The sequence below is a fragment of the Temnothorax longispinosus genome, chromosome 6 (assembly GCF_030848805.1).
Source record: "Temnothorax longispinosus isolate EJ_2023e chromosome 6, Tlon_JGU_v1, whole genome shotgun sequence".
NCBI lineage: Eukaryota > Metazoa > Arthropoda > Insecta > Hymenoptera > Formicidae > Temnothorax > Temnothorax longispinosus.
This window is the reverse complement of record NC_092363.1, coordinates 13,507,461-13,531,099: the sequence shown is the minus strand read 5'-3', so window position 1 is coordinate 13,531,099 and position 23,639 is coordinate 13,507,461. Positions and strand designations below refer to the sequence as shown.

The window sequence follows — 23,639 nt, the reverse complement described above, 5'->3', positions numbered from 1 at the left end:
GGTGATTCGGTACGCGTGAGTAAATTCAAGACAATCTTCGAGAAAGGATACACGCCAAATTGGACCACGGAGGTGTTTAGAATCATCAAAGTGCCGAAAACTAATCCTGTGACGTATCTGTTGGAAGATTCCTGCGGAAAACCCGTCGCCGGCGGCTTCTACGAATACGAGTTACATCGCGTTGCTAATCCCGACGTGTATCTCGTTGAAAAAGTTTTGCGCAAAAGAGGGGATGAGGTTTATGTAAAGTGGTTAGGATTTGATAATTCACACAATTCATGGATATGTTATAGTCAAAGCCCGAAACGCAGGCATTCCTAGGATTGACTAGTCAATTCTGGGGAACGACCAAGCGTCTTGGTCAAAGCCCGAAATAAGTTTTGCGTTTCGGCTTTTAACTAGTCAATCCTAGGAATAACTAATACGGCTGGTTAAAGTTAGAAACTAAAGAAAAATCACTTCGGCATTTGACTAGTCAATCCTAGAAATAACTAATACGGCTGGTCAAAGTTAGAAACTAAAGAAAAATTACTTCGGACTTTGACCAGTCAATCCTAGGTGTACTGGTAAATCTGAAGAATAGTGGCCTCCTCACCGATTTCGTTCAACTTGGGCTTAATCGACGATTTTTGCACGAAACGAATCTGGCAGAAAAAAAGTGTCGCTCTGCCCCGCGAAGCGAGATATTAACGGTTAAAGTTGACAGGAATCAAGTTATGATTCCTGTCATACCGACGAGATGCAGCGACTACGACCATGCCCTGTGGCCACACGCGCATGCTCAGTAGCCGCACGCGTATGTAAAACTGCGCTAATTTTAAACTTAAATGAGGTGCCACATGGGTTCATGACGCGCTTTACAACTTACAGGCTTTCGGCCCCCCCCCCTCGCACCCCCCCGTGGTTGAAAGCGTGGAACTTGCTTTACAACTTAAAGTACATGCCAAGTTGTAAAGCGCGTCATGAACCCATGTGGCACCTCGTTTCGCGTGGACACACACACACACAGACGAGGCGGTGCGAGGGGGGGGCCTTCGGCCCCCCCCTCGCACCCCCCCGTGGTTGAAAGCGTGAAACTCGCTTTACAACTTAAAGTACATGCTAAGTTGTAAAGCGCGTCATGAACCCATGTGGCACCTCGTTTAAGTTTAAAATTGGCGCAATTTTACATACGCGTGCGGCTACTGAGCATGCGCGTGTGGCCACAGGGCATGGTCGTAGTCGCTGCATCTCGTCGGTATGACAGGAATCATAACCTGATTCCTGTCAACTTTAACGTTTAATATCTCGCGTCGCGGGGCATTAATAACAATAAGAACTTAATTTAGTAAAAAAAATCTTGATTTTATTTGTTAACAGTCACACAGTCCGAATTAAGTCACACCTAGGATTGACTAGTCAAAGTCCGAAGTGATTTTTCTTTAGTTTCTAACTTTGACTAGCCGTATTAGTTATTTCTAGGATTGACTAGTCAAAAGCCGAAACGCAAAACTTATTTCGGGCTTTGACCAAGACGCTTGGTCGTTCCCCAGGATTGACTAGTCAATCCTAGGAATGCCTGCGTTTCGGGCTTTGACTATAACAGATACACAAGAATAATGTATTGTAAAAATTTATTACAGTATAAAAACATACATATATATATAGTACATATGAGTCATTTATTTTCCTAAATATCTAAATGTAATTACAATATATTTACAGCGGTATTTACAATAGATTTACAATATATTTACAATGGTATTTACAATATATTTACAATAATATTTTATAATGTCCCCATGGCAGCGTTTCGGTAGAACCGGGTATAATGTATCGCTTATCATCGTATGGACTTAGAGCTATTTTCGTTTCAGACATGGTGTATACCTCATGTTTTTTGGATCTTATGCAGGTTTGCTGTCGCGTCATTTCAATTTCGTCGCGCAGACACCGTGTGTAATCGTCGAACGTTATCGATCTAGCTACGACGTTACTCTTAACACCTTTAGCCTTTTTCGTATCTTTCTTACCGTCTACTCGCAAGGCGTACATCTTTGCTCTAAGCCCGACGAATTCAGTCATTATTGCACCGTTATTTTCGTCTTTCATTAAGCCCGGAACTTTTTTATTGACGAGTGGGATACCATACGTATTATCGATCACATAATCGCTAGTGTCAAATCTATGAATGTGACGCTTTATGATATCATACATATCGTCGCACTCGATGTGATAAATGAGACTGTCAGTATCGGTGTACGTGACTTTACACTTGTCGCGATACAACGGTAACATGTACTCGTGATGAAATTCGTACAAACATGTCTTGGATATATCGAGGATGCACATACCCACATAGATTGGTTTGTCGAACTTCACCTCTAGTTTTCGCATTTCTATTGCTACTAAATTCTCCGAAAAGACGCTTCGGCTATAAAAATTTGGTTTCGCAATCATTGCCTCCGCGCCGTATCTACCCTCCCAATGAGTCACGAGTCGCACGTCAACGTGATTGCGCACATTCTCCATGGTTTTGCCAAACACTGCATTGTTCATCAATTTGTATAAATTTTTCTCGAAATCGTTTTTGGCCAATGTCCTAAATTTGGTATTGAGGTCTATATAATCGCGAAGCCATGGAGATTGCGCGAATTTCAATATGCGGTGAATCTTTGATATACGGAGACCGTGACGAGTACACTGCTGCAGGTTGCGATAATGTATTACATAACGTTTCTTATCGTATAATGTTGCGAGGAGCTTGTCCTGCCGTTTGCCGGGTGGTTTATCGCGCGTCGGACAGAACGGTAGGTCAGTGTGCGCGTCGTAAAGATGTTGCGGATACTCCAAGTCGACTTCGAGAATGTATCCTATCGAGGAATCCAACGCGACATCCATAACATTAAAATCGGTTATGTCGTCGACCCATTTAAAATCTGCGTATGGCAATGGTTGACTTATTGCCCAGCCGTATAAGTTATTTACATCAAAATACATGAGGTACGACGACGGTTTCGATGGATCGTACGATTGCATGTACTTGTTGTTGGCCAGGGCGTATCTGTTTGAACATTGACTCAAACCGCCGCGTATACCGCGTTCGATAAACATGACCATGTCAATGTCGGTGAGCAATTCGAAATTGATACGCGTATGCTTCAACATAGCATCCCACGTAAAACCCGGTAGAGTATAATAATACGCCGGATCGAGTCCATAACTCGCGACGCAACTATCGCGAAAATTTTCAAAGATATCGGCCAACAGCAAGACATCGGTTTTGAGATATAAATCGCTGTAATCACCGAGCGTTTGAATGGAGAACCGCTGCCAGACGTTGACGGCGTGCGCGTAATCGCTCTCGGATACGGTGTCACCTGTCAATGAACTGTAAAACGAGTCGCGCGGTGGTAAACACAAGTCCTCCAACTTTTCGACGCAGTCAATGTACTCATATGGAAATACGCCTTTTCTTGTCAGCAAATCAAAATTTTCTGCGGATATTTTACAAAATTCGCGTTGCAATATTCGCAGTTTATCCTTGCTGAGATAAGATGCCAATTTGTCGAGACTAGCGGTGAGAAACTTGTACGAATCGATAAATCGCAATTTGACGCAAGTTTTCTTATCTTTATCTTCGGTGCTTTGAACGTTTTTTGTAAACGAAATATATTTTTCTTTTGTGATTGGGAGTAAATCTACATGTCCTTCGTACGCTGTTGCTATTTCAGTTATAATAAAATGTGCATCGTATCCCGATAAATTATGAAACACTATGGGAATGCAATGCGAATCTTTATAATTTAAGTTACAATTAGAATGCGCGGGACCTCTGTATCGACCGGTCAGGTGACAATGGTCGCGTACTCGCACGTCGTCTGGCTCAAACGGTTCTTCGCACACGTGACAGTGCGTTGCGCTGTTAAACTTTTCCCACTCGTCTCGCGTGAAATCTGCCATGGGTATATTAGTGGACAAAATGGTCTTTACGTCGTGAGCTAAACGTCTTAGCTCCTCGGCGAACCACGCGACGCAATCCTTATCGCGACGAAACCGATACATAGATAACGACTCGTCGTACAAGCAACGCACGTAGTACCCTATGCTAAACACGCGATGATGTTGATATGTGTACCTAGACGTTTCCGGATCCGCTTCCATCTTCTCCAGGGTACATTCCAGGTCGGCGTATACGACAAACGGAACTCGTTCCTTCCTGTTGTGATTTTTAAAGGCCAACCACTTGTCGTTATCGCTCGGTAACTTGATCGCGCAGTCGTTCATCTCCTGACAGTCGACGGTGTGGGCAGCCAATTTCTCGTTGGAGTTGAAGCAGTGCAAACATCTGCAAAAAATAAACGCAAATATTATAAATTTTTTTTTATACACAAAATATTCTATATATTATTAAAAGAACTATAGGTACTTACCGATCGCAAATGTACTTTGTGTGTCCATGTTTATTAATTTGCGAGCTCACGAGGCGGGATAGGTTCTTGATCCATGCAAAATGTCCCACGTTGTCGTTATGCACGTACAGCAGATTTACGTGTCTGTCCATCTTTCGATCAGTAACCCGTATTGGTAAGATAGCAAGTTCCGTGTTTTTTTTCTCGATGCTAAACACGTTGATGGAGATGTTGTTGTGATTTTCAAACCGTTTAATTTGATCCAACGTCATTGGAAACTCAATGTCCGTAAGATTTAGCACCGACGTGTAATGTGGATACGACGATTCCAGATCTGCGTGTCTCTCGGCTGGATGTAGAGCAGCCGTCACTGACCATGCGAAACATGCATTGTCTCTTGATTGCACGTTTATCACCGCTTTCTTCTTTTTAGTTTCTTGCGGTATTTCCACAAAACACCCCACGTGCAATGGATTGTATTTGTTCACATTTACCATTAAATTGAGTATACACGACAACGCCCATCCGCTATCACGTTCCTGGAATTCCTCCAGCTTTGCTAAGGTAGGCTCGATAACGTGTCGCTTGTACCACTCGTGCAGATCGGACTCACAAAAGAGTTCATAGCTTCTCGTTGCGATACTTTTATTTGCGCGTTTGTCACCCGCAACAAATTCACCATTAAACATTGTGTATATTTTTACATTGCCATGTCGTTGCATGACGTTCCGCACACGATCGAGTACAATGTCTCCCGCATCTTTGAGAAATTGACGAGGGTCGATGTGTTTGGAATTTATTACCGCACCAGTCAATATACGAATTTTAAAAGCCGTATCTATCTCGCGCCATCTGAGTCCTGTCTCACTCGCACTGTATCCAGCACCCACATGTACGAAACGTTGACGTACCAAGTCTTTCAAACCTTCGAGTCTTGCGATACAAGCGACCAATGACTGTTTGAGACCGATTGATGACTGATCGATTGATAATCGTGGCCGCTTAATTCGGCTTTGTTCTTCCAATGATTCGATAAACTCGTCACATCGTTGCTCCCACGCGGCAAAGTCTTCCCTCGAATTTAACAGGGTGGATTGCTCCATGTTATTGCACGATCCTCTTGCTAACGCCATTTGTTGCACTCACGACTTCCAGTTCTCGACTATTGAGCGTATCCCCTAGATTCGTCATTTTATATTCTACTAATGATGCATCGTTTGCTTATCATATTTAATTTCATCTCAGCAGCCGTACATCGGCGCTATTTGCAAAATTTGCAGTTTCGCACGTGTTCGATGAAATCATTGCGAGACACGTACGTTCACGAAAACGCGCCATTGACTTTTGATGATTTGATCTGTATCAATGCAGCAGCCGTACATCGGCGCTATTTGCAGTTTTGCACGTGTTCGATGAAATCATCGCGAGACATGTCGCGACATGTTTTTGAAAACAATAACGCTCCATTGACTTATGCGAAATTGCAAAATTTGCAGTTTTGCACGTGTTCGATAAAATCATCGCGAGACACGTCGCGACATGTTCTTGAAAACAATAACGCTCCATTGACTTATGCGAAATTGCAAAATTGTTTTGCACGTGTTCGATGAAATCATCGCGAGACACGTATGCTCTTGAAAAGAAATCATATTTGATGCCCGATGAGGTGATCTCATCACAAATGTTTTTGATAAAGATATCACATTTAACGTATATGTGGATTGCTCGGGGGGGTGTCAATCGCCCCGGATTTGCGATCGGTCGATGAGATTTCGTGGTTCGAAGGACCAGAGGGGCAATCCCCTCACAATTTTAATTAGGCGAATAAAGCGAAAAAGCAAGCGAAAAGCGACTCACCGTATCGTTGCCCGATGTTCTCGTGGTGGCCTCGTGGCGTCCGGTCCTCCCTGTGGTGATGGAGAGCGGAAGACGTGCAGCAGGCTAGGATGTGCAGGCACTCACGTGCCGCGGCAGGCAGGCAGGCAAAACGTGCAATACGGACAAGCAGGCGATATAGCAGGCACATGTGCAAGAGGCAAGCACTCAAGCCCGAGATTACTGAGACGACTTGTCGAGCTCCGAAACTGCGAGTTCACTCGATTACTCCGAACAGTGCGAGAGCAAGGCGAGTGTGTGTTCTCGAGTCCACGTTTGAACAGCGAATCCTCCCACGGTACTCCTCGGCTCACGCACCTGCGAATAGCGGCCGGAGCAAGTACTCATGGTTCCAAATAATTGCGGGCCACCCGTGGGCGGGCAGCACGAGTCGGGTGAGTCGCGCGAGTGTTGCTATCTGTCGCGATCCGCCAACGTCTCGCGCGAGTCACGAAATACGATTTTGTACGTTAACTGTACGCGCAACTTATCAACTAATATGTACAACAATTACTAATGACACGGACATCTAATATATACAGGCGAGCGCCAAACATGGATTATGGTAGTGGTCACCATGCAGCAGCCGTACATTGGCGCTATTTTTGCAAGATTTGCAGTTTTGGGTATGTATAAATGGTCTACGTGGATTCTAGAGCGCAGTCGAGAGTTCGATACGGTTCGAGTACGTCGCAAACAGCCTCCAGATACGATGAACACTCACGGTGCGAACTACTACGTTCCAATTCAGGACGAAACGTGCGAGAAACAGAACAATGAGTATGTACCGATAATTTTCATATATACTTGTGCAAAAAAAAAACTTTTATAAACATATAATTGTATTTTTTCAGTTTTGATAAACCCCGTTATACGCCACGTATTTTGGGAAGAAGATTTGCCTTGACATCAACAGCGTATAAATTTTTGGATGTTGGAATCAACGCGGGACCTATGTCCTCTGTGGATATACTTATTGGCGATAACCGAGGCAATCGGATAATTCTGCTACATGCAACGTGGGTGACATTCATCGAAAAACGTGCAGATATACAGCGACTCGTGCAGTCATCGGCACCATCATCGCTAACGTTTCGAGATCTGGAGCTTGTTAAAATACGTGACGTAGATATTGTAAAATTGACGTCGTGCGGCACCAGCTTGTACATGAAACCGTCAACTGTACTCTTCCTGTTCGAACTAGAACATTGCGTCGAGAATGTGTATTTTCAACTATGTCAAAATGTTCACGGCGTAAGTGAAAAATTCAAACAGTTTGTAACAATTTTACGTCAAAATTGTATCATCGATAAATGTAACGCAGTTACAATCTTGTGTGAATTTTACGATAAAAATTCGATTATTGATTGTGAATTATTAGCCTACGCTTTGGATACTATTGTGTATAACGCTTTGGATACTATTGTGTATAATGCTACATGATAAATAAGTGCATATAATATGGTTAAAAAATTTTTTCCTTTTTATTTACCGTTCCCTTTTGTTAAACTGTCTTTATTTAATAATTTTCGCATAATTTCTGAACGAGAACGCGCGAGGGAAAGAGACCGCGCGAACGAGAAGACGAACGGGGGACGGGGGGAAACATCTACGAGGGAGAGATAACGCGAGCGTGCCGTGTGACGTCACGCGGACTCCGCGGCGCGGCGAAACGCGAACGCGGGTCCCCTCGCCCCGCGGCGCCCGAAAACGCGAACGCTCCGCGGCGCGGCGAAAACGCGGACCCCCTCACCCCGCGGCGCCGGAAAACGCGGACCGCCTCGCCCCGCGGCGCGGCGCCTGAAAACGCGGTTTCCCCCTCCCGCTTCCCCCACGGTGCCCGAAAAACGCGGTTCCCCCTCTCCCTCCCCCGCGGCGCCCGAAAAACGCGGTTCCCCCCTCCCCCTCCCCTGCGACGCCCGAAAAACGCGGTTCCCCCTTCCCCCTCCTTGTAACGCCCGAAAAACGCGGTTCCCCCCTCCCGTTCCCCCGCGGCGCCCGAAACACGCGACCCTCCCCTCCCCTTCCCCCGCGGCGCCCGAAACACGCGGCCCTCCCCTCCCCTTCCCCCGCGGCGCCCGAAACACGCGGTTCCCCCCTCCCCCTTCCCCGCGGTCCCCCCCGCGGTTCCCCCCGCCCGCAGTTCCCCCCCGCCCCTCACCCCCCTCAGATCCCATGGTTAGAATCGGCCTAGCTTACCTACTAACACCTGCTCGGTATAATTAGCAGCTATTCGTTTTGATTTCAGATGGTAACAAAACTTTCTTAAACTTTCAGCTAACTGAATTTTCGCGGCATCTGAAAACGATATTTTAAGATTGTCCAATATCTTCTCGTTAAGGAATTTACAATCAAATATTTTGGCAGAACTCATTATTGCATATAGATTGCCGTTTTTCTTTATATTATCCATAATAAAAAAAAATAAGTAAAGATTTCCAATAATGCAATAAAATTTGGTGAAAAAGAACTGTTGATAGTTCTGAAAAGAACTTTTCATAGCACTGAAAAGTGCTGTTGATAGCTTGGAATGTACACAAAGTTAACTGAACGCGCACGACTATAAAAGAGAGGCCAAATTCCGCTCGCTACCACCTCGCTTTCTTTGTTTAGCTTACAGTGTAGTCGAGAGTGGGGATGAGATCGTCGCGCGTCGCTCTGTTCTTGCCTGGAGCGCATTTTGCACACTAGCAGCATCATTAGAAAAATGACAATAAAAATAGTTCTGGGTCAAACTGGATCGAGATTTTTTCAGGACTTATAGTACAATAGTCAACCTTCATTTTGGCGTTAAATATTTTTCGGGCATTTTCGGGAAAAAAACTTTACACTAGTTTTAAGATGAGCTATATGTAAAACGAACAGCTTATGCTTTAAACACACGTCAATTAATACAGATGACAAGTTTTGATATTTTAACTCATGAGTATCATTAATTAAGACCTCCTGAACAATAATAAATTCGCAAAAAAAATTAATAAATAATAATGCGCGGAAACCAGTAAGAAAACAGTGCTATTATACAAATACTAAAAACAGTGCTATTATACAAAAGTGCTAACTTTGGATGCAGCTTACAGATAATTATTATTTATTTTAAAAAAATGAAAAACGCCATAACACGCGAAATATATTTAAAAATAATATTTCATGTTCTTTGAAACTAATTTCCAAATTTCGCATTTTTATCCAAATGTCCGAGATCCGGGCCGTCCCACTGTGTGTCGATATCGGTGAGCAATTCGAATCGCACCCCCGTGTACTTCAGCATCGCGCCCACGTGTATCCCGATAGGGTGTAGTAATGTGCGAGATTCATCCGTAAGTGTCGATACAGGTTTCGTGAAAATTTTCGAAGATATCCGCCAGGAGAAGCACGTCCGTTTTAAGATACAAATCGCTGTACTCGCCGAGATTTCTCACGCGAAAACTAACGCCAGATGTTCCGCGCGTGCTCGTAATCGATATCGGTCACGGTCTCACCGGTTAACGAACTGTAAAAGTCCTCGCGCGGCGGTAATTCCGTCACCAGCAGCTTATCGAAGCCGTCGACGTACTCGTACGGAAATACGCCTTTACGCGTGAGCTGGTTAAAATCGCTTTTGCTTAGTTCCGAAAATTCCAAACGCATGATTCTCAGCTTGTTCCTATCGAGATACGACGCCAGTTTCTCTAGACTGGCGCTGAGAAATTTAAACAAATCCACGAATCGCAACTTCGCGCAGTTTCCCCATTTATCGACGCGCGACGTGTCACTCACATTCTTTGTGAACGATATGTACGTGTCTTTGGTGAGCGGTAATAAATCGATGCTACTTTCGAAGCTATTAACCATATCTTTGATAATAAAATGAGCGTCGTATCCGGATAAATTGTGAAAGAACACAGGAATAATGTACGAGTCTCTAATAGCGTTTTTCACTGGGAGAACTAGTGCGCACTGAGTGCGCACTCGTCATGGGCAACGTGTTTCACTGGGCATTTCGGTGCGCATGAAAACGGTGCGTGCTGTTTCACTGGAAAGTCTAGTGCCGAGTTTTCGCACTTTAGTGCAAGAATTCGGCACGAGCTCTGAGAGACGGTGCCAGTTTAGTGCAATATGGCTGGACGGGATGCACGATTAATATTTGAGCTGTTAGATTTGCTTTCATTATCATCATCTAGCAGTGATGAAGATAATTTTTTACAAGAAAATATAATACAATTTATAATTTTTTATAAATATAATTTTTTACAAGAAAATAAAATAAGTATACTATAGGTCGTTCCAGATACTCGAAATATTGTTTATACTCTAGTACATTTAAATGTCATATACAGAACAAAGTAAATAAAATTATTGTTATATATTTTCAAACTGTACAAAGAAAAGAAATTACTCTGCATTGTTTTCGTGAAATGAAATTTTCATCAACATTTTTTTGAACATCTATCCTGGAATAACCTCAAAAACCAAAATCAGATTATATATGTATATATATATACTTACTTTTTAACTTATCATATAACTCTTGTTCGCTTGGATCGAGAGTTAAGTTTAATAGGTCATCATTGACCTTAAAATTAATGATAAATCTTTCCATATTCAGAGCGACAAATATGCACAGAACTGCACTGACATGTTTAGCTGGAAGCGCAAGAAATTCGCACTTTCAGTGCACTCGGACAGTGCCATCTAAACTCAACGAGTTTTCGGTGCGCACTCAGTGCTATCCAGTGAAAAAAGAGACGGTGCCAGTTTAGTGCAATATGGCTGGACGGGATGCACGATTAATATTTGAGCTGTTAGATTTGCTTTCATCATCATCATCTAGCAGTGATAAAGATAATTTTTTACAAGAAAAAAATCCGCGAAAAATTCCAAAGATTGCAAACTTTCTTCAGGTAGTGCATAACCTTACGGATAAGGATGTAAGCATACATATATGTACATTTTATTATCTTTATAGATTATAATTTGTATTATTATTGTATTATTATGTAAAACAATAATATGTTTTGTATAAATTAGTATCAATATTACAAATAATTATATTATTATAATTTAAAAGTCATTTTCGCGTTACACGAACAACAGCCTACAAGATAATAGAGATGTATGCACATTCTGGATTCTATCCATCTGATCGGAGCAAAGGAGGTAGCGAACCTACCACTCCAGAATTGGATATTTTGTCATTTTTGTGGTAAGTCGGTAATTATTTGTATTGTGTACTGACTTATTACTTATTTCTGCGTGAAAAATAATTGAATATTTCATATATTATAGGTTTGCTGGAAATAAAGTCTGCCTCAGAGATGTGTCACAGAGATTTGGAGTATGTCATGCAACAACTTTTAGGCAAAACGATAGAGTGATTAATTTTTTTATTGACATGGCTCCAAAAATTATAAAATTTGAGAACAATGAACTCTCTGCAAGCGAGTTTTTACAAGTATGTTATTTGGAGATTATTGATAGGGTAATATGTTTGTGTTTACACACACAGGTATAAAGATATATATATAGATATATATGTACATATATATATAAACCTTTTAAAAGTTCAAATGCATTCTCGATCAGTACTCGAGTTGCACAAAACTTCTTATTAAATTTTCTCTGTTTATCGGACAGATTTCCATAATTCCTATAGAAAATCATTTCCTTATAGGGTATGCCGTATCTCCCAATATATAAAATTTCCTCTCACAAATTCTTTGTAAATTATCATTGATGTCCGATAACTTTAAAACTCATGAATCATGGATCTTTCTTGGAATTTCAGTAAAGACATCAATAAATCTTTTTCGAGCATCACATATATCCTGTAATGTAATTGCAGGAATATCGTGCCTATTATATATGTATATATATATATATATATATATATATAGCATGTATGTCAATAATTATTAACACTAATTTAAGAATTAGGCGAGTAAAGTATATATAAATTAAAATTATTTATAAAAATATATAAATTTTTAGGTTGCTGGTTTTCCTAATGTGATTGGTTGTGTCGATGGGACGTCGATTAAAGTTCGAACACCAGCACATAAAATAAAGTCCACTTACGTAAATAGGCACGATATTCCTGCAATTACATTACAGGGTATATGTGATGCTCGAAAAAGATTCATTGATGTCTTCACTGGGATTCCAGGAAAGATCCATGATTCCCGAGTTTTAAAGTTATCGGACATCAATGATAATTTACAAAAAATTTGTGAAGGGAAATTTCATATATTGGGAGATGCGGCATACCCTGTAAGGGAATGGCTAATGATTCCCTATAGGGATTATGGAAATCTGTCCGATAAACAGAAAAAATTTAATAAGTTTTGTGCAACACGAGTACTGATCGAGAATGCATTTGGACTTTTAAAAGGTCGTTTTCGGCAACTTACTGAATTAGATTTTCACAGCATTGATAAAATATCTAAATTCATAGTTTCTTGTTGCGTCTTGCACAACTTATGCATTGACAATGATGACAACTTTACTTTTGATGTTGATATTGTATTAGACAATGAAGAACCTCATTATGAAGGTGGTGGAGAGCAAAAAGCTCTACTGCGTAGATTAGGAGAAATGAAAAGAGATCAATTAGTAAATGTACTTTTTCCATGAAATAAATAACTCGATATAACAATTAAATTACATATAGTATGTTTATTTATCGTCTGTAAACAAAAGTACTTTTTGTGTCGTTATTATATAATTGTGTGTATTGAAGAAATCAAAACTTATACATTCAGCAATTATACGTTAAGAAATATAATCACAATAGTACGCTTTAGTATCACAGTATGACGAATCATTTCGTTTAAACTAAAAAACAAATATATAAGTATATTGAAACGTATAATATAACGTATAATGTAAAAAACAAACAAAATTATTAATAAAAGCGTACATCTTACATTAACACATAGAAACTTTAGTTACTTGTTACTTATTAAGTTCAGTTAATCGATAGAAACTTTCTATTCTATCTATAATCAATTTTTCTCTCTTTTCTCAAAAGATATTTTATTTGCGAATTGTGTTGCTAAAAGTAATTTCAAAAATTTCAATAAAAGACTTAAAAGAAACTTTAAATACAAAACTATTAACAATATATTTTTTTCACAACACATAACTGTTCTTAATAATTTGTTATTAATTGAAGCGAGAAAAATATTATTTATTTTTTCTTTTTTAAAATAATGCTTTTGCAATATTTTAATACTTTAATATTTTATATGTTATCTATTAAAGTATCAATTATTATTTCGTAAGTCTACGCGTAGACTTATATAGATGTAGCGTTATATAGATAGAATAGAAAGTTGTTTTATTATTTGTATAGTTATTATAGTTATTATATATATCCTAATATATGTATCTTTATAAACAACATAAATGAGATATAATCTTTCTTGATCACTTGCGATCTTTTCGACCATGAATAAACTTAATAAGTAACAGTAGTTATATATATATATATATATATATATATATATATATATATATATATATATAGTTAACAGCTTTATATTATATTTATTGCTATTTTGGCAACAATTTGTTACTTTTTATTACTCTGTATTCTCTTTGGCAAACAACTCTCGAATTAGGTCCAATTTCTCCTCATGTCGCCTTTCCTTTGCAGCTTCTTTTTTTTCAAACAATTCTATCCTTATTTCTTCATTAGTTCGTTTAAATTTTTTTGCCTTCGGCGAGCCATCGATGGCATACTTAGCGAAATCAGTCTTGCACATTTTTTCAGAAATTTTAGGTGCATTATTTAATTTGGGATATTTCACAATTTTAGCACTTCGTAAGACCTCCGGTTCAATGCTGTCATCTGAATGTGCAATCTTCCGCAATTCTTCTTCAAAAGGTACCTCTTCTCTAGAACTACCTGATTTACAATTATTCTCCACTGCTTTTTTCTTTCTCTTCAAAACTGTTTTAAATCGATTTTCAATTTGTAATGAAGTTTTTGAAATGTTTAACATTTTCATCATGTCTGCAGATATCTGAGTCCACATCAGTTTTTTCGTTTTGAACTTTTTCATTGGACCAATATCGGACAAGTATGTTTCGTATTTATCGAGTATAAATGACGCGGCTGCATCGCTCCAGTGATCTAAATATCATAAAATTTGCATATTAGTAATGTATATTGTAGATCACACAACTTATTAATCGTTGAATAGCAATTACATACAGTCTTAAAGCCTACTCAAACAAACTTGCATAATCGCATAAACGTAGGCACACAAAAATTGATTGGTCCATAAGCAAATGCATAAGGAAATGAACTAATCAATTTTTATATATATATGTTTATATAATTATGCAAGTTTATCTGGATAGGCCTTTACTAATATATTGCGTTTTATGTAACACTGTAACAAACGTTCTGAAGTGTAACAAAAATAAAAAATAAACATTTTCTAATTATATATCAAACTATATTTTAATGTATTTTCATTAAAACTAAAAAAATAAAAATTTTTAATTTTAAATGCAACGCATATTTTGTTTCTCATGTGCTATTACAGTATTAACATAGTATTACGATGTGTACTATAAATGCGATATTCAATAATTGTATTTACCAATATTCTTTTGACTGCAGGCCTGTGATGAGTGACTGATATCATTTTCTTTATTATCGGATTCTGTTTGTTCATCTATCCGTCCAAAGTTATGCATATTTGCATGATATATTAATTCTTCTCTGCAATAAAAAATATACACATATACTTATTATATTATCCTACTAACTCTTCTCTTAGGGAAAATTTTTATTACGCATTCATTCTTATTTCCCAATTATGTGATTGTAACAGCACATACATGTATTATATATTCTACTTTCTACTTACTTATTTTCTCCAATCTGTCTATATATTTTTCTAATTTCCTTCTCTGTACTATTTAAGACAAATAATCCATTACGGATAAGAAGCTTTATATACTGTGTGCTATAGGAATCATCATCTGAAAATGAGAACTCTATTAATTTTCTTTTATGTACATTTTAAAATGAGATGTATTTCAAATTGGATTCAAGAGAATACACTTGAAGAATTAATCGTAAAAAACCACTATAGGTCGTTCCAGATACTCGAAATATTGTTTATACTCTAGTACATTTAAATGTCATATACAGAACAAAGTAAATAAAATTATTGTTATATATTTTCAAACCGTACAAAGAAAAGAAATCACTCTGCATTGTTTTCGTGAAATGAAATTTTCATCAACATTTTTTTGACCATCTATCCTGGAATAACCTCAAAAACCAAAATCAGATTATATATGTATATATATACTTACTTTTTAACTTATCATATAACTCTTGTTCGCTTGGATCGAGAGTTAAGTTTAATAGGTCATCATTGACCTTAAAATTAATGATAAATATTTCCATATTCAGAGCGACAAATATGCACAGAACTGCACTGAGACACGTTTAGCTGGAAGCGCAAGAAATTCGCACTTTCAGTGCACTCGGACAGTGCCATCTAAACTCAATGAGTTTTCGGTGCGCACTCAGTGCTATCCAGTGAAAAAGATTGCAGCGCGGATGCGCGGGACCTTTGTAACGTCCAGTCAAGTGACAGTGACCGCGCACGAGTCGATCCTTTTCCGATTCAAACGGTCTCTCGCATATGTGGCAGCTCGTCGCACTCCAAAAATTTTCTGTCTCGTCCGGCGTGAGCTCCGCCATGGTCACGTTCGTCGAAAGTATCGCCTTCGCGCGATGCGTGATAACGTTGAGCTCGTTGACGAACCACTACACGCAGTCCTCGCCGCGACGAAATCTGTACGCGGGTGGGATCTCGTCGTACGCGCTGCACAGATAATATCCCACGCTGAACGTTCTGTGATGCTGATAGGCGTATCTCTCCTCTCAACGTTATCTCTGACTATCTTTTCTCTCTCCAACACGCATTCCAGATTGGCATACACCACGAAGGGAAGTCGCTCCTTCCTACTGTGATTGTGAAAAAACAGCCACTTGTCGTCGTCGTTCGGGAGAACGATAGCGCAGTCGTTCATCTTTCCGCAATCGACGCTGTAAGCGGACAATTTCTCGCTCCAGTGAAAGTAGTTTAGGCATCTGGGAAAAAAATATGTATGATTTTTTTTATTCCACATACATCCGATTTGCACGACTCTTTTTTTGTACCTACCGATCGCATATGTACTTCATATTCTTGCTCCTGTTCAACTTGAGACCCCGCCAATCGCGGCAGATTCTTTAGCCACACGAAATGACCGACGTTCGAGTTGTTTCGCGAATTTAACAGATACAACAGATTGACGTGACTGTCCTTATCGTCGGTCAACCGCAAAGGAACGATCTCGTTTTCGTTACGTTCCCTCCGCCAAGTGGTGAAAACGTTAACAGACGTTGACGTCGTTGAGTCGTTCGAATCTCGAAATTTGCCTCAGAGTCATAGGAAACTCGATTCCGTCGAGATTCAATTTCGTCGAATAGTGAGGGTACGCGCTATACCTATCCACTTTTCTTTGAACGGGATACGGAGCGGAGATTACCACCCACGCGAAACACGCGTTGTCCGTCAAACGCACGTTGATCACCGCTCTCTTTAGCTTTATCTCGCGGTATTTCCACCCAACATCCGGCGTGCATGGGATTGCACTTGTTCACGTTCACCATCAGATTCAATATACGCGACAATGCCCAGCCACTGTCGCGTTCCTGAAACTCATCCAAACCCGCCAGAATGACATCAATCACGTATCTGTCGTACCATTCTCGCAAATCGGACGTAGGAAAAAGCTGTCGATTTCTCGTGACGACGCTTTTGACGTCGGTTTGAGCTCCTGCAACGAACTCACCATTGAAAACCGTGTTGACCTTCAGATATGCGTATCTCTCGTAATTAACGCGCACTTGTTCGAGCACCGTGTCCCTCGCGTCCTCGAGAAATCTTTGAGGATCGACGTGATTAGAGTTCATCACTGCACCGGTCAGTACGCGATTATCGAAAGCCGTCTCGATCTCTGTCCATGAAAATCTTCTGCTCGATTCGCCATGACCGGCGCCAACCTGCGCGAAACGTTGACGCAGAGCGTTTCTCGCTCCTTCCAATCGCGCCACTTGAGCGATGAAAGAGTTCCACGTTCCTGTGTATGTCGGCCGATGTTTTTCTCGGCATCTTTCTCGCAGAGACGCGAGACGCTCGTCGCACCGTCGTTCCCACTCGCGATACGCGTCCGACGAGTTGACGCCCGTCGCGAGTTCGACGAGATCGCGATCCTCCTCTTTCATATTTTTTTTTTGATCGCTCAAAGACGTTTCGACGCGTAATTACACGTGCTTAACTACATGATCAAACCGTCGCTGTCCAGAAGTATACTGAATTTAACTCTTCGACGAATCTCTCTGAATCTTTCGATTTTTCTCTGATCCTCCTTCAAAAACTTCCTCGGAATTCTAAGCACGTAAAACTTTGCTCTGACGCTCTGAGCCACACTTTATCCACATTTCCTCACGCAGAGACCGAAAACCGATCTCTCTTCTCAGACTGTACGTCGCCAGATTTTATCGAGCGTTCTCCTTCAAGCTTTTACTTAGATTGGATTTTTGAATTTACAAAATACATTGCGTGTACTTGGCGCTTTCTTTTACTTTTTTTGTAGACAAGGACATCATAGCAATTATTTTCTATCTAATATCTTTGTAGTGATCTATTGTGACGTTGCGGCCCGCCGCTTCGTGACAGCGCCCCGCCGCCGTCACAAGGCGCGGAATTTCGCGCCCAGGGACGAGCCAGAGAGGCGACGACGAAATCTCCAGGGGCCGAATATTAATATCATTTCCGCAATTTGATTATTTATTTTATTTTTATGTAATCGTAATACGCGCGGCGCCTCACCCACACCACGGCAAATCTTCGAGGGAGTACCGGTAACGGAAGGGGTCCGGGAGGACCAAGGACCGAGGAGGGGTGGCGAGAGTGGAAACCACAGGAATCACGGGCGGCGAGAGCAACGCGGCAGGCGTGCGGCGCGTGAGGCAGCGATGGACGAAAGCCGCCAATAGCGGGGCCCCAGGTACCGGGGAAAACCCGACCTCAGCAATTTGCCTCCACAAAATACCGGCCCGCGGGGTGGCTGATCACCGCCCCGAGGTCAAACCGGAGGCACACCGGCAAGAACGAAGCCCAGTCCGCTGCCCGGACTGATAGTAATCCTGCTCAGTACGAGAGGAACCGCAGGTTCGGACATTTGGTTCACGCACTCGGTCGAGCGGCCGGTGGTGCGAAGCTACCATCCGTGGGATTATGCCTGAACGCCTCTAAGGCCGTATCCTCTCTAGTCAAAGGTGGCAATGATATCTCTAGGAGTCTCGTGAGTCGAAAGGCTCAAAACAATGTGACACTTACTAGGCGGCCGGTCCTCGCGGGCCGGTCGTCGCACGAGCCTGGTTTGCCGACATATATATTTACTTACAATGTTCATTTAATATTTGGCACTCATATTTATTCTAACTACTTTTTATTGGAATTTCTTTAATTATTATTAGAGTCCTTATATTTCTTATCCCTTCAGGGCAGTAGCAATAATTGGGTTCATCCAACCAAATTGTTGGAACCACAGAAAAATCCGAATCTTCAAATTCCACCACTGCGTACTGAAAAATAGACTATATTTAGTTAAGAAAGTGTATTTTCTTTATTTCTTTTTGTTTTTCTTAAATCAGTAAATGTGAAATAATTGGTAAGTGTTTAATCATTTCAGCTTAATATAAATTACAAATATTAAGTTCTTCAATATAAAAATTGAAACGTTTTTATTATACAAAGTTCCAATATTAAGCAAATAAAAGCAAGTAGTATTTTTACCTTTGACATCAGTCTGTGTGTAGTATCGATAGAAAACAATTTTCTATTTTAAAAGCTTTTCGTAATATTTTATCAACAGTGGTTATGTATACTTCTTCATCAGTCACTTCAGACAAACCGCACCAAAATACAGTACTATCCATTGGATTATCAAAGTAAGGTGTTAGAGAAAAATTTTTATATTTAATATGAAATATGTATGCATTTGAAAAATATCAATTACTTGTATAGCTTTATTATTAAAAAAAAAATTGCAATTGGGTTTTTTAGTTTTTATTCTAAAACCTTTATACTCGAGGCCTGAAAACCTTTCTACTTGTTTATTTTTCATGAAAAGAAAACCATTTCTTTTGAGAAAATTTTTTCTTTTACCTTTTGAGAAGCATATTTATCAAATTCGTGTAGTCTTTTTAGAAACTGTGATAATGGTTTATTAGATGTTTTTATCATCATTTTGATTTTATTTATATAATTTTCAAAAGAAAAGCAACTGAATTTATTTAAGGGGATGCAGGAGCCGTCTGTTTTACCGGCATTTTTTGTCGGCACGTAGCGTCGTATTAATTTGACAGAATTAAAAATCTTTCTCCAGAATTGCAGTACATACATTAATGATTCAGGGGAACTCCGATTTTATATAGAAAACGAGAAAAAATTACGGAAGTACAGATTTCCTTATCTACTTTTATCCCAATATGGCGTCTCGAGTTGCGGCGAGCTGTCAGCTCGTCACAAGATGTATTTCATATAAGAGATATACCATTGGTACGAACGCGAAAACAAGTTCCCCTGAATTGCACAACAATAAAAACATCGATAAACCCCCCAAATCAAGATTTGGAAGCGTAATATAAAAGTATAATGTCGAGGTGTATCGTGCGTATGTATGCGTGTATCGTGCGCATGTATGCGTGCATTGTGGATAAGAGTAGAGCGCAAAATAGCAGGAGATTAGTTCCGAGATATTCGGATAGAGGCGTTGTAAATTTCCATGGCATGCACCACGGTCTTAGACCGTGGCATGCACCGCATGCACGCACGCACGGTCGGACGCACGCACGCCACGCACACACACACTCAGAGTCTCAGATGAGTGTAGAGGACGAGGGGTAAGAAGTGTGAGGTGAGGTTATAATCTGTCACTATCATAGCAAATGTGTTTTTCAGTATTTAGTAAGTGAATGTGTTGCATACTGTGTTTACGCGAACGTTACTTCTTCTCTTGTCCTGAACAAGGTGGGGGCGCTCAGGTGTCATGGCCGCAGTTGCTTGCGATCTTTCGGACGAGTCGATTCTCTGCCCCTCTTTCGGATTCATCTTGACAACAGCAAAGGTTTTGGACTCTGACCGAGCGAGATTCAGATGACCAAGGAGTGGACTCATCAGCAGGAAAAGGAGAGCTGCAACGACTAACGTCCGTGAGGAAAGATCGAAGCGAGAGATCTAATCCCATGAGCGGGGCCTTTGATAGATTCCGAATCTTAAGACGCCATATTGAAGATCGACATTGGTCGTCAAAGTACAAGGGCCTCTGCTAGGTTCATTCTCGTTTTCAGATCTGAGATCTGCATTTTGTTCTTGTGGCTCTGGCCTAAAATTCTAGCCCAAGAACCGATCTGATAGATATTCATCCAGAGGGCCCCCTTTTTCATTTTTCTATCTTTCTTTTTTTTCGTCAGCAGCATTACATTCAAATACGTTTCGGACTCTCATTCTCAGTCAATAATTTAGATACTTTGATTCCGTCCTGTAAGATCTGACTCTTTTTAGTTTATTCTCTATTCTATCTTTAGGACTGATTATTGATTTGTTTGTTTATATTCACGTAAAAACTTTTTAGTTTATATCAATTTGTTTTACGTTGGCATATTTTTAGAAAGAATTACATACAATAAAGACGAAATTTTCTTAAAAGGAACTCTCTTTCTATCGCTCACGTACTCAAGAATTCTCGTCATACCTGCTGTGTTTGTCAATACTTTTTAAACAACAATAGACAAATAATTTTTATATGTTTAAAGGTAATATTTTTTTGTATTTTTTAATGGAAAATATGTGTTTATAGATTGATATATTCATAAAAATTTATAAAAACAAGTAACTTAATGGAATTAATCTTTAAAGTATAGTACTTTTTCTTTTAATATATGATATTTTTCTTATTGCTTTATATACAGTTAAAGAACTCTTTAACAGTAAAAAGATACTTAAAAAAATAGTTTGTAGGGTAGACCGGGGCACGTTGTCACACATTTTTTTCAATATTTTTTGTATTTTTTACATTCAATATTTAAGAGTACTTTGATATGCCAAAATTTCGAGTGAACCCTCAGCTTCAATTGGACAGTATCAAATTTTGTGTGATTGTTACTCTACAGTTGTTACATAATAATAAATAACGACAGGTCGCTTGTGACAACGTGCCCCGTGACCGGGGCACGTTGTCACATCAAATGTAATTGCATGCAAAATGTAATCCAAACTGTATACAACGTAAATATCAATATATTATAGTGCGCTGCAATGTAAAAAAGTAAAATCCTTCACAGAAACATTTATTTTATTTCAAAAAAGTACAAAAAGCACGAAGTTTTCGTCTTAATATAAATAGGCAAGAATTCCACTCGAATGCGCAACTTATTGATAAACATTTTTTCTTTTATAATCATGTCGGTGATTAAACATAAAATATTTTTATTCGTTATCGTCATCCGAAGATTTGCAATAGATTTCCATCAAATTCGTGACAACGTGCCCCGAGGGCATTTTTTACTTCAAACAGCCTCATGTCCGACACGTTTGCGATATTCGTAAGGTTAGGCACTGCACGCGGTAGGTAAAAGTACATACTTTAAGATAATATAAAGGTCTATTCTGAAAAAACATAAGCTTCATGTCCAGTACGTTGAATATTAGACAATAAAATTTTACTTACGGTCGCAAAAAACTTTCAAGTTGATTTTACGTCAACACGGCTGGCGCAATCTCAAGACTGTAAACACACCAAAGATAGGCATACACTAACACGTTTTGGGAATGACGGGTGCTGCCCTCCGGTTATTAGTTTTTTAAATAAAGCCAAAGTGACAACGTGCCCCGCGTGACAACGTGCCCCGGCCTACCCTAATGTAGTTGTGTATACATGTAAAATATAAGATATTGAATTAAATAAAAAATTTTAATATTTTTAAACATTTGTTAGCATAGATGATTATAAAAAATAATAAACATTTTTAATTAACATGCTAGATCTTAACAGTCTAGATTTTTTAAAACAAAGTCTTTCAACAAATAAATACAAAAAATTAGAAAACAATATATTCTAAAAGTTACTATTAAAAAATTAAAAACACCTTAATAATAATAATGTTAAAAATGTTTTGCAGAAGAAGAAGAAAAACGAAGAAAACGTCATTGACGTCCAACATCGCCCAATTCATCAAGTTCTTCACAAAGTAGCAATGATTCAAATTCCAGTGAATCATTATCGGATAGTGATTAAGTTTAGTGTTACCATATTACCAATGTTAAAATGAGTTAACCTTGTTAACGTTACCATAACATATATCTAAGTTGTCTATAATATGTTATATATGCTATTTATTTTATTATATTATTATATATTGATATACTCACTTATATACTTATACTTATGCACTTTTATACTCACTTATATACTTAAAAAGTTGACTCATAAAAATAAAATTATAGACAATATAATTAATATACAGTATTGATTTTTTATTTAGAACCACTTATTTTGCTTAAATCATGTTTTACATGCATAAGTTACGACGAAGAAGCAATTAAACAAACTTTGTAGTTCCTATATAACTTTATTCAAATTAAAAAAAAAATGTGTTTCCCAGCATTACGTAATTTTTTAAATTACGTGATTTTTAAAATCACGTACCGATTTGGAACAATCCGTTACGTGATTAATTATGTCATTAATTACGTAATTTCGTTACGTGATTTTGTGATGTAATTTCATGACGTGATTTCGTGACGTGATTTTTTTCAGTAGGGATTAGTTTCGGTGATGACCTACATAAAATTGCAGAAGAATGGTATTCATTTGCAAAGCGACACGGATTTTTTGAATCATGCATATACCACTGTACTGAGTAAATTATAGCTTGCGCCTACGAACATTGTTGACAAATTGTATCCTCATTATTGGTACACGTAATATTGTGACGTCGCTAGAATTCTGCCCGACTATTGGTTCTCCCAATACCTATTAATTTGCTTTACTTGTTAACTCATTATGTATATTTCGCGCTCGTGTTTTGACGTTCGACTCGTCTCTCCTCTGCGATCTCCTCACATCATTGTTGATTGCTGTGCCGACGGGATCGTTTAGTTTCGTCGTTTACTTTTTAAACTGTATATTACTCTGTATTCCCTGGCTCTCAGACCGATTGGTGAGTTTCATAAGATTCTTTTTCAAAATTGTTACTTTATCCTGACATATTTACAGATATGGATCTCTTAGTCTGTGTTTCTGACCGTT

At 39.2% G+C, this 23,639-nt stretch overlaps 5 protein-coding genes across 7 annotated transcripts; 2 read left to right on the top strand and 3 right to left on the bottom strand.

The window, feature by feature from the left end:
* Positions 1–1,755: 1,755 nt before the first annotated feature.
* Positions 1,756–3,147, bottom strand: LOC139815417 (uncharacterized). The gene has a single exon (XM_071782346.1). The coding sequence runs from the start codon at positions 3,145–3,147 to the stop codon at positions 1,756–1,758; it is 1,392 nt and encodes a 463-aa protein (XP_071638447.1).
* Positions 3,148–4,291: 1,144 nt separating this feature from the next.
* On the bottom strand, positions 4,292–7,110 carry LOC139815081 (uncharacterized). Its single transcript, XM_071781714.1, has one exon. The coding sequence runs from the start codon at positions 5,522–5,524 to the stop codon at positions 4,409–4,411; it is 1,116 nt and encodes a 371-aa protein (XP_071637815.1). The 5' UTR covers positions 5,525–7,110; the 3' UTR covers positions 4,292–4,408.
* On the top strand, positions 6,613–7,919 carry LOC139815416 (uncharacterized). Its single transcript, XM_071782345.1, has 3 exons — positions 6,613–6,661; positions 6,809–7,046; positions 7,109–7,919. The coding sequence occupies exons 1-3, from the start codon at positions 6,613–6,615 to the stop codon at positions 7,707–7,709; spliced, it is 888 nt and encodes a 295-aa protein (XP_071638446.1). The 3' UTR covers positions 7,710–7,919.
* Positions 7,920–10,105: 2,186 nt separating this feature from the next.
* Positions 10,106–13,078, top strand: LOC139814716 (putative nuclease HARBI1). Of its 3 annotated transcripts, none has more exons than XM_071781190.1 (4): positions 10,106–11,176; positions 11,309–11,451; positions 11,535–11,700; positions 12,237–13,078. In XM_071781190.1, exons 1-4 carry the CDS (start codon positions 11,015–11,017, stop codon positions 12,876–12,878), a joined length of 1,113 nt encoding a protein of 370 aa, XP_071637291.1. In that variant the 5' UTR covers positions 10,106–11,014; the 3' UTR covers positions 12,879–13,078. The 3 variants fall into 3 exon arrangements, with proteins under 3 accessions (XP_071637291.1, XP_071637288.1, XP_071637289.1); XM_071781187.1 differs by having other exon boundaries at positions 11,033–11,176; positions 11,343–11,451; positions 12,237–13,075; XM_071781188.1 differs by having other exon boundaries at positions 11,037–11,176; positions 11,317–11,451; positions 12,237–13,076.
* A 25-nt stretch (positions 13,079–13,103) lies between these two features.
* LOC139814717 (uncharacterized) lies at positions 13,104–17,314 on the bottom strand. The gene is made up of 5 exons (XM_071781191.1): positions 16,442–17,314; positions 15,582–16,368; positions 15,128–15,242; positions 14,858–14,979; positions 13,104–14,382 (listed from the first exon to the last, which is right to left on the bottom strand). Exons 2-5 carry the CDS (start codon positions 15,673–15,675, stop codon positions 13,829–13,831), a joined length of 885 nt encoding a protein of 294 aa, XP_071637292.1. The 5' UTR covers positions 15,676–16,368; positions 16,442–17,314; the 3' UTR covers positions 13,104–13,828.
* Positions 17,315–23,639: the final 6,325 nt, after the last annotated feature.

Bases quoted from the DNA above. Each gene is read 5' to 3' on its own strand.
- LOC139815417 (XM_071782346.1), bottom strand. From the start codon at position 3,147: ATGTTGAAGCATACGCGTATCAATTTCGAATTGCTCACCGACATTGAC.
- LOC139815081 (XM_071781714.1), bottom strand. From the start codon at position 5,524: ATGGCGTTAGCAAGAGGATCGTGCAATAACATGGAGCAATCCACCCTG.
- LOC139815416 (XM_071782345.1), top strand. From the start codon at position 6,613: ATGGTTCCAAATAATTGCGGGCCACCCGTGGGCGGGCAGCACGAGTCG. The intron at 6,662-6,808 runs GTGAGTCGCGCG...TAATATATACAG, and splicing joins GGGCGGGCAGCACGAGTCGG to GCGAGCGCCAAACATGGATT. The intron at 7,047-7,108 runs GTATGTACCGAT...AAACATATAATT, and splicing joins TGCGAGAAACAGAACAATGA to GTATTTTTTCAGTTTTGATA.
- LOC139814716 (XM_071781190.1), top strand. From the start codon at position 11,015: ATGGCTGGACGGGATGCACGATTAATATTTGAGCTGTTAGATTTGCTT. The intron at 11,177-11,308 runs GTAAGCATACAT...ATATTATTATAA, and splicing joins ATAACCTTACGGATAAGGAT to TTTAAAAGTCATTTTCGCGT. The intron at 11,701-12,236 runs GTATGTTATTTG...ATAAATTTTTAG, and splicing joins CTGCAAGCGAGTTTTTACAA to GTTGCTGGTTTTCCTAATGT.
- LOC139814717 (XM_071781191.1), bottom strand. From the start codon at position 15,675: ATGGAAATATTTATCATTAATTTTAAGGTCAATGATGACCTATTAAAC. The intron at 15,243-15,581 runs GTAAGTATATAT...TCTCATTTTCAG, and splicing joins GTTATATGATAAGTTAAAAA to ATGATGATTCCTATAGCACA. The intron at 14,383-14,857 runs GTAAATACAATT...TATGATATTTAG, and splicing joins CTGCAGTCAAAAGAATATTG to ATCACTGGAGCGATGCAGCC.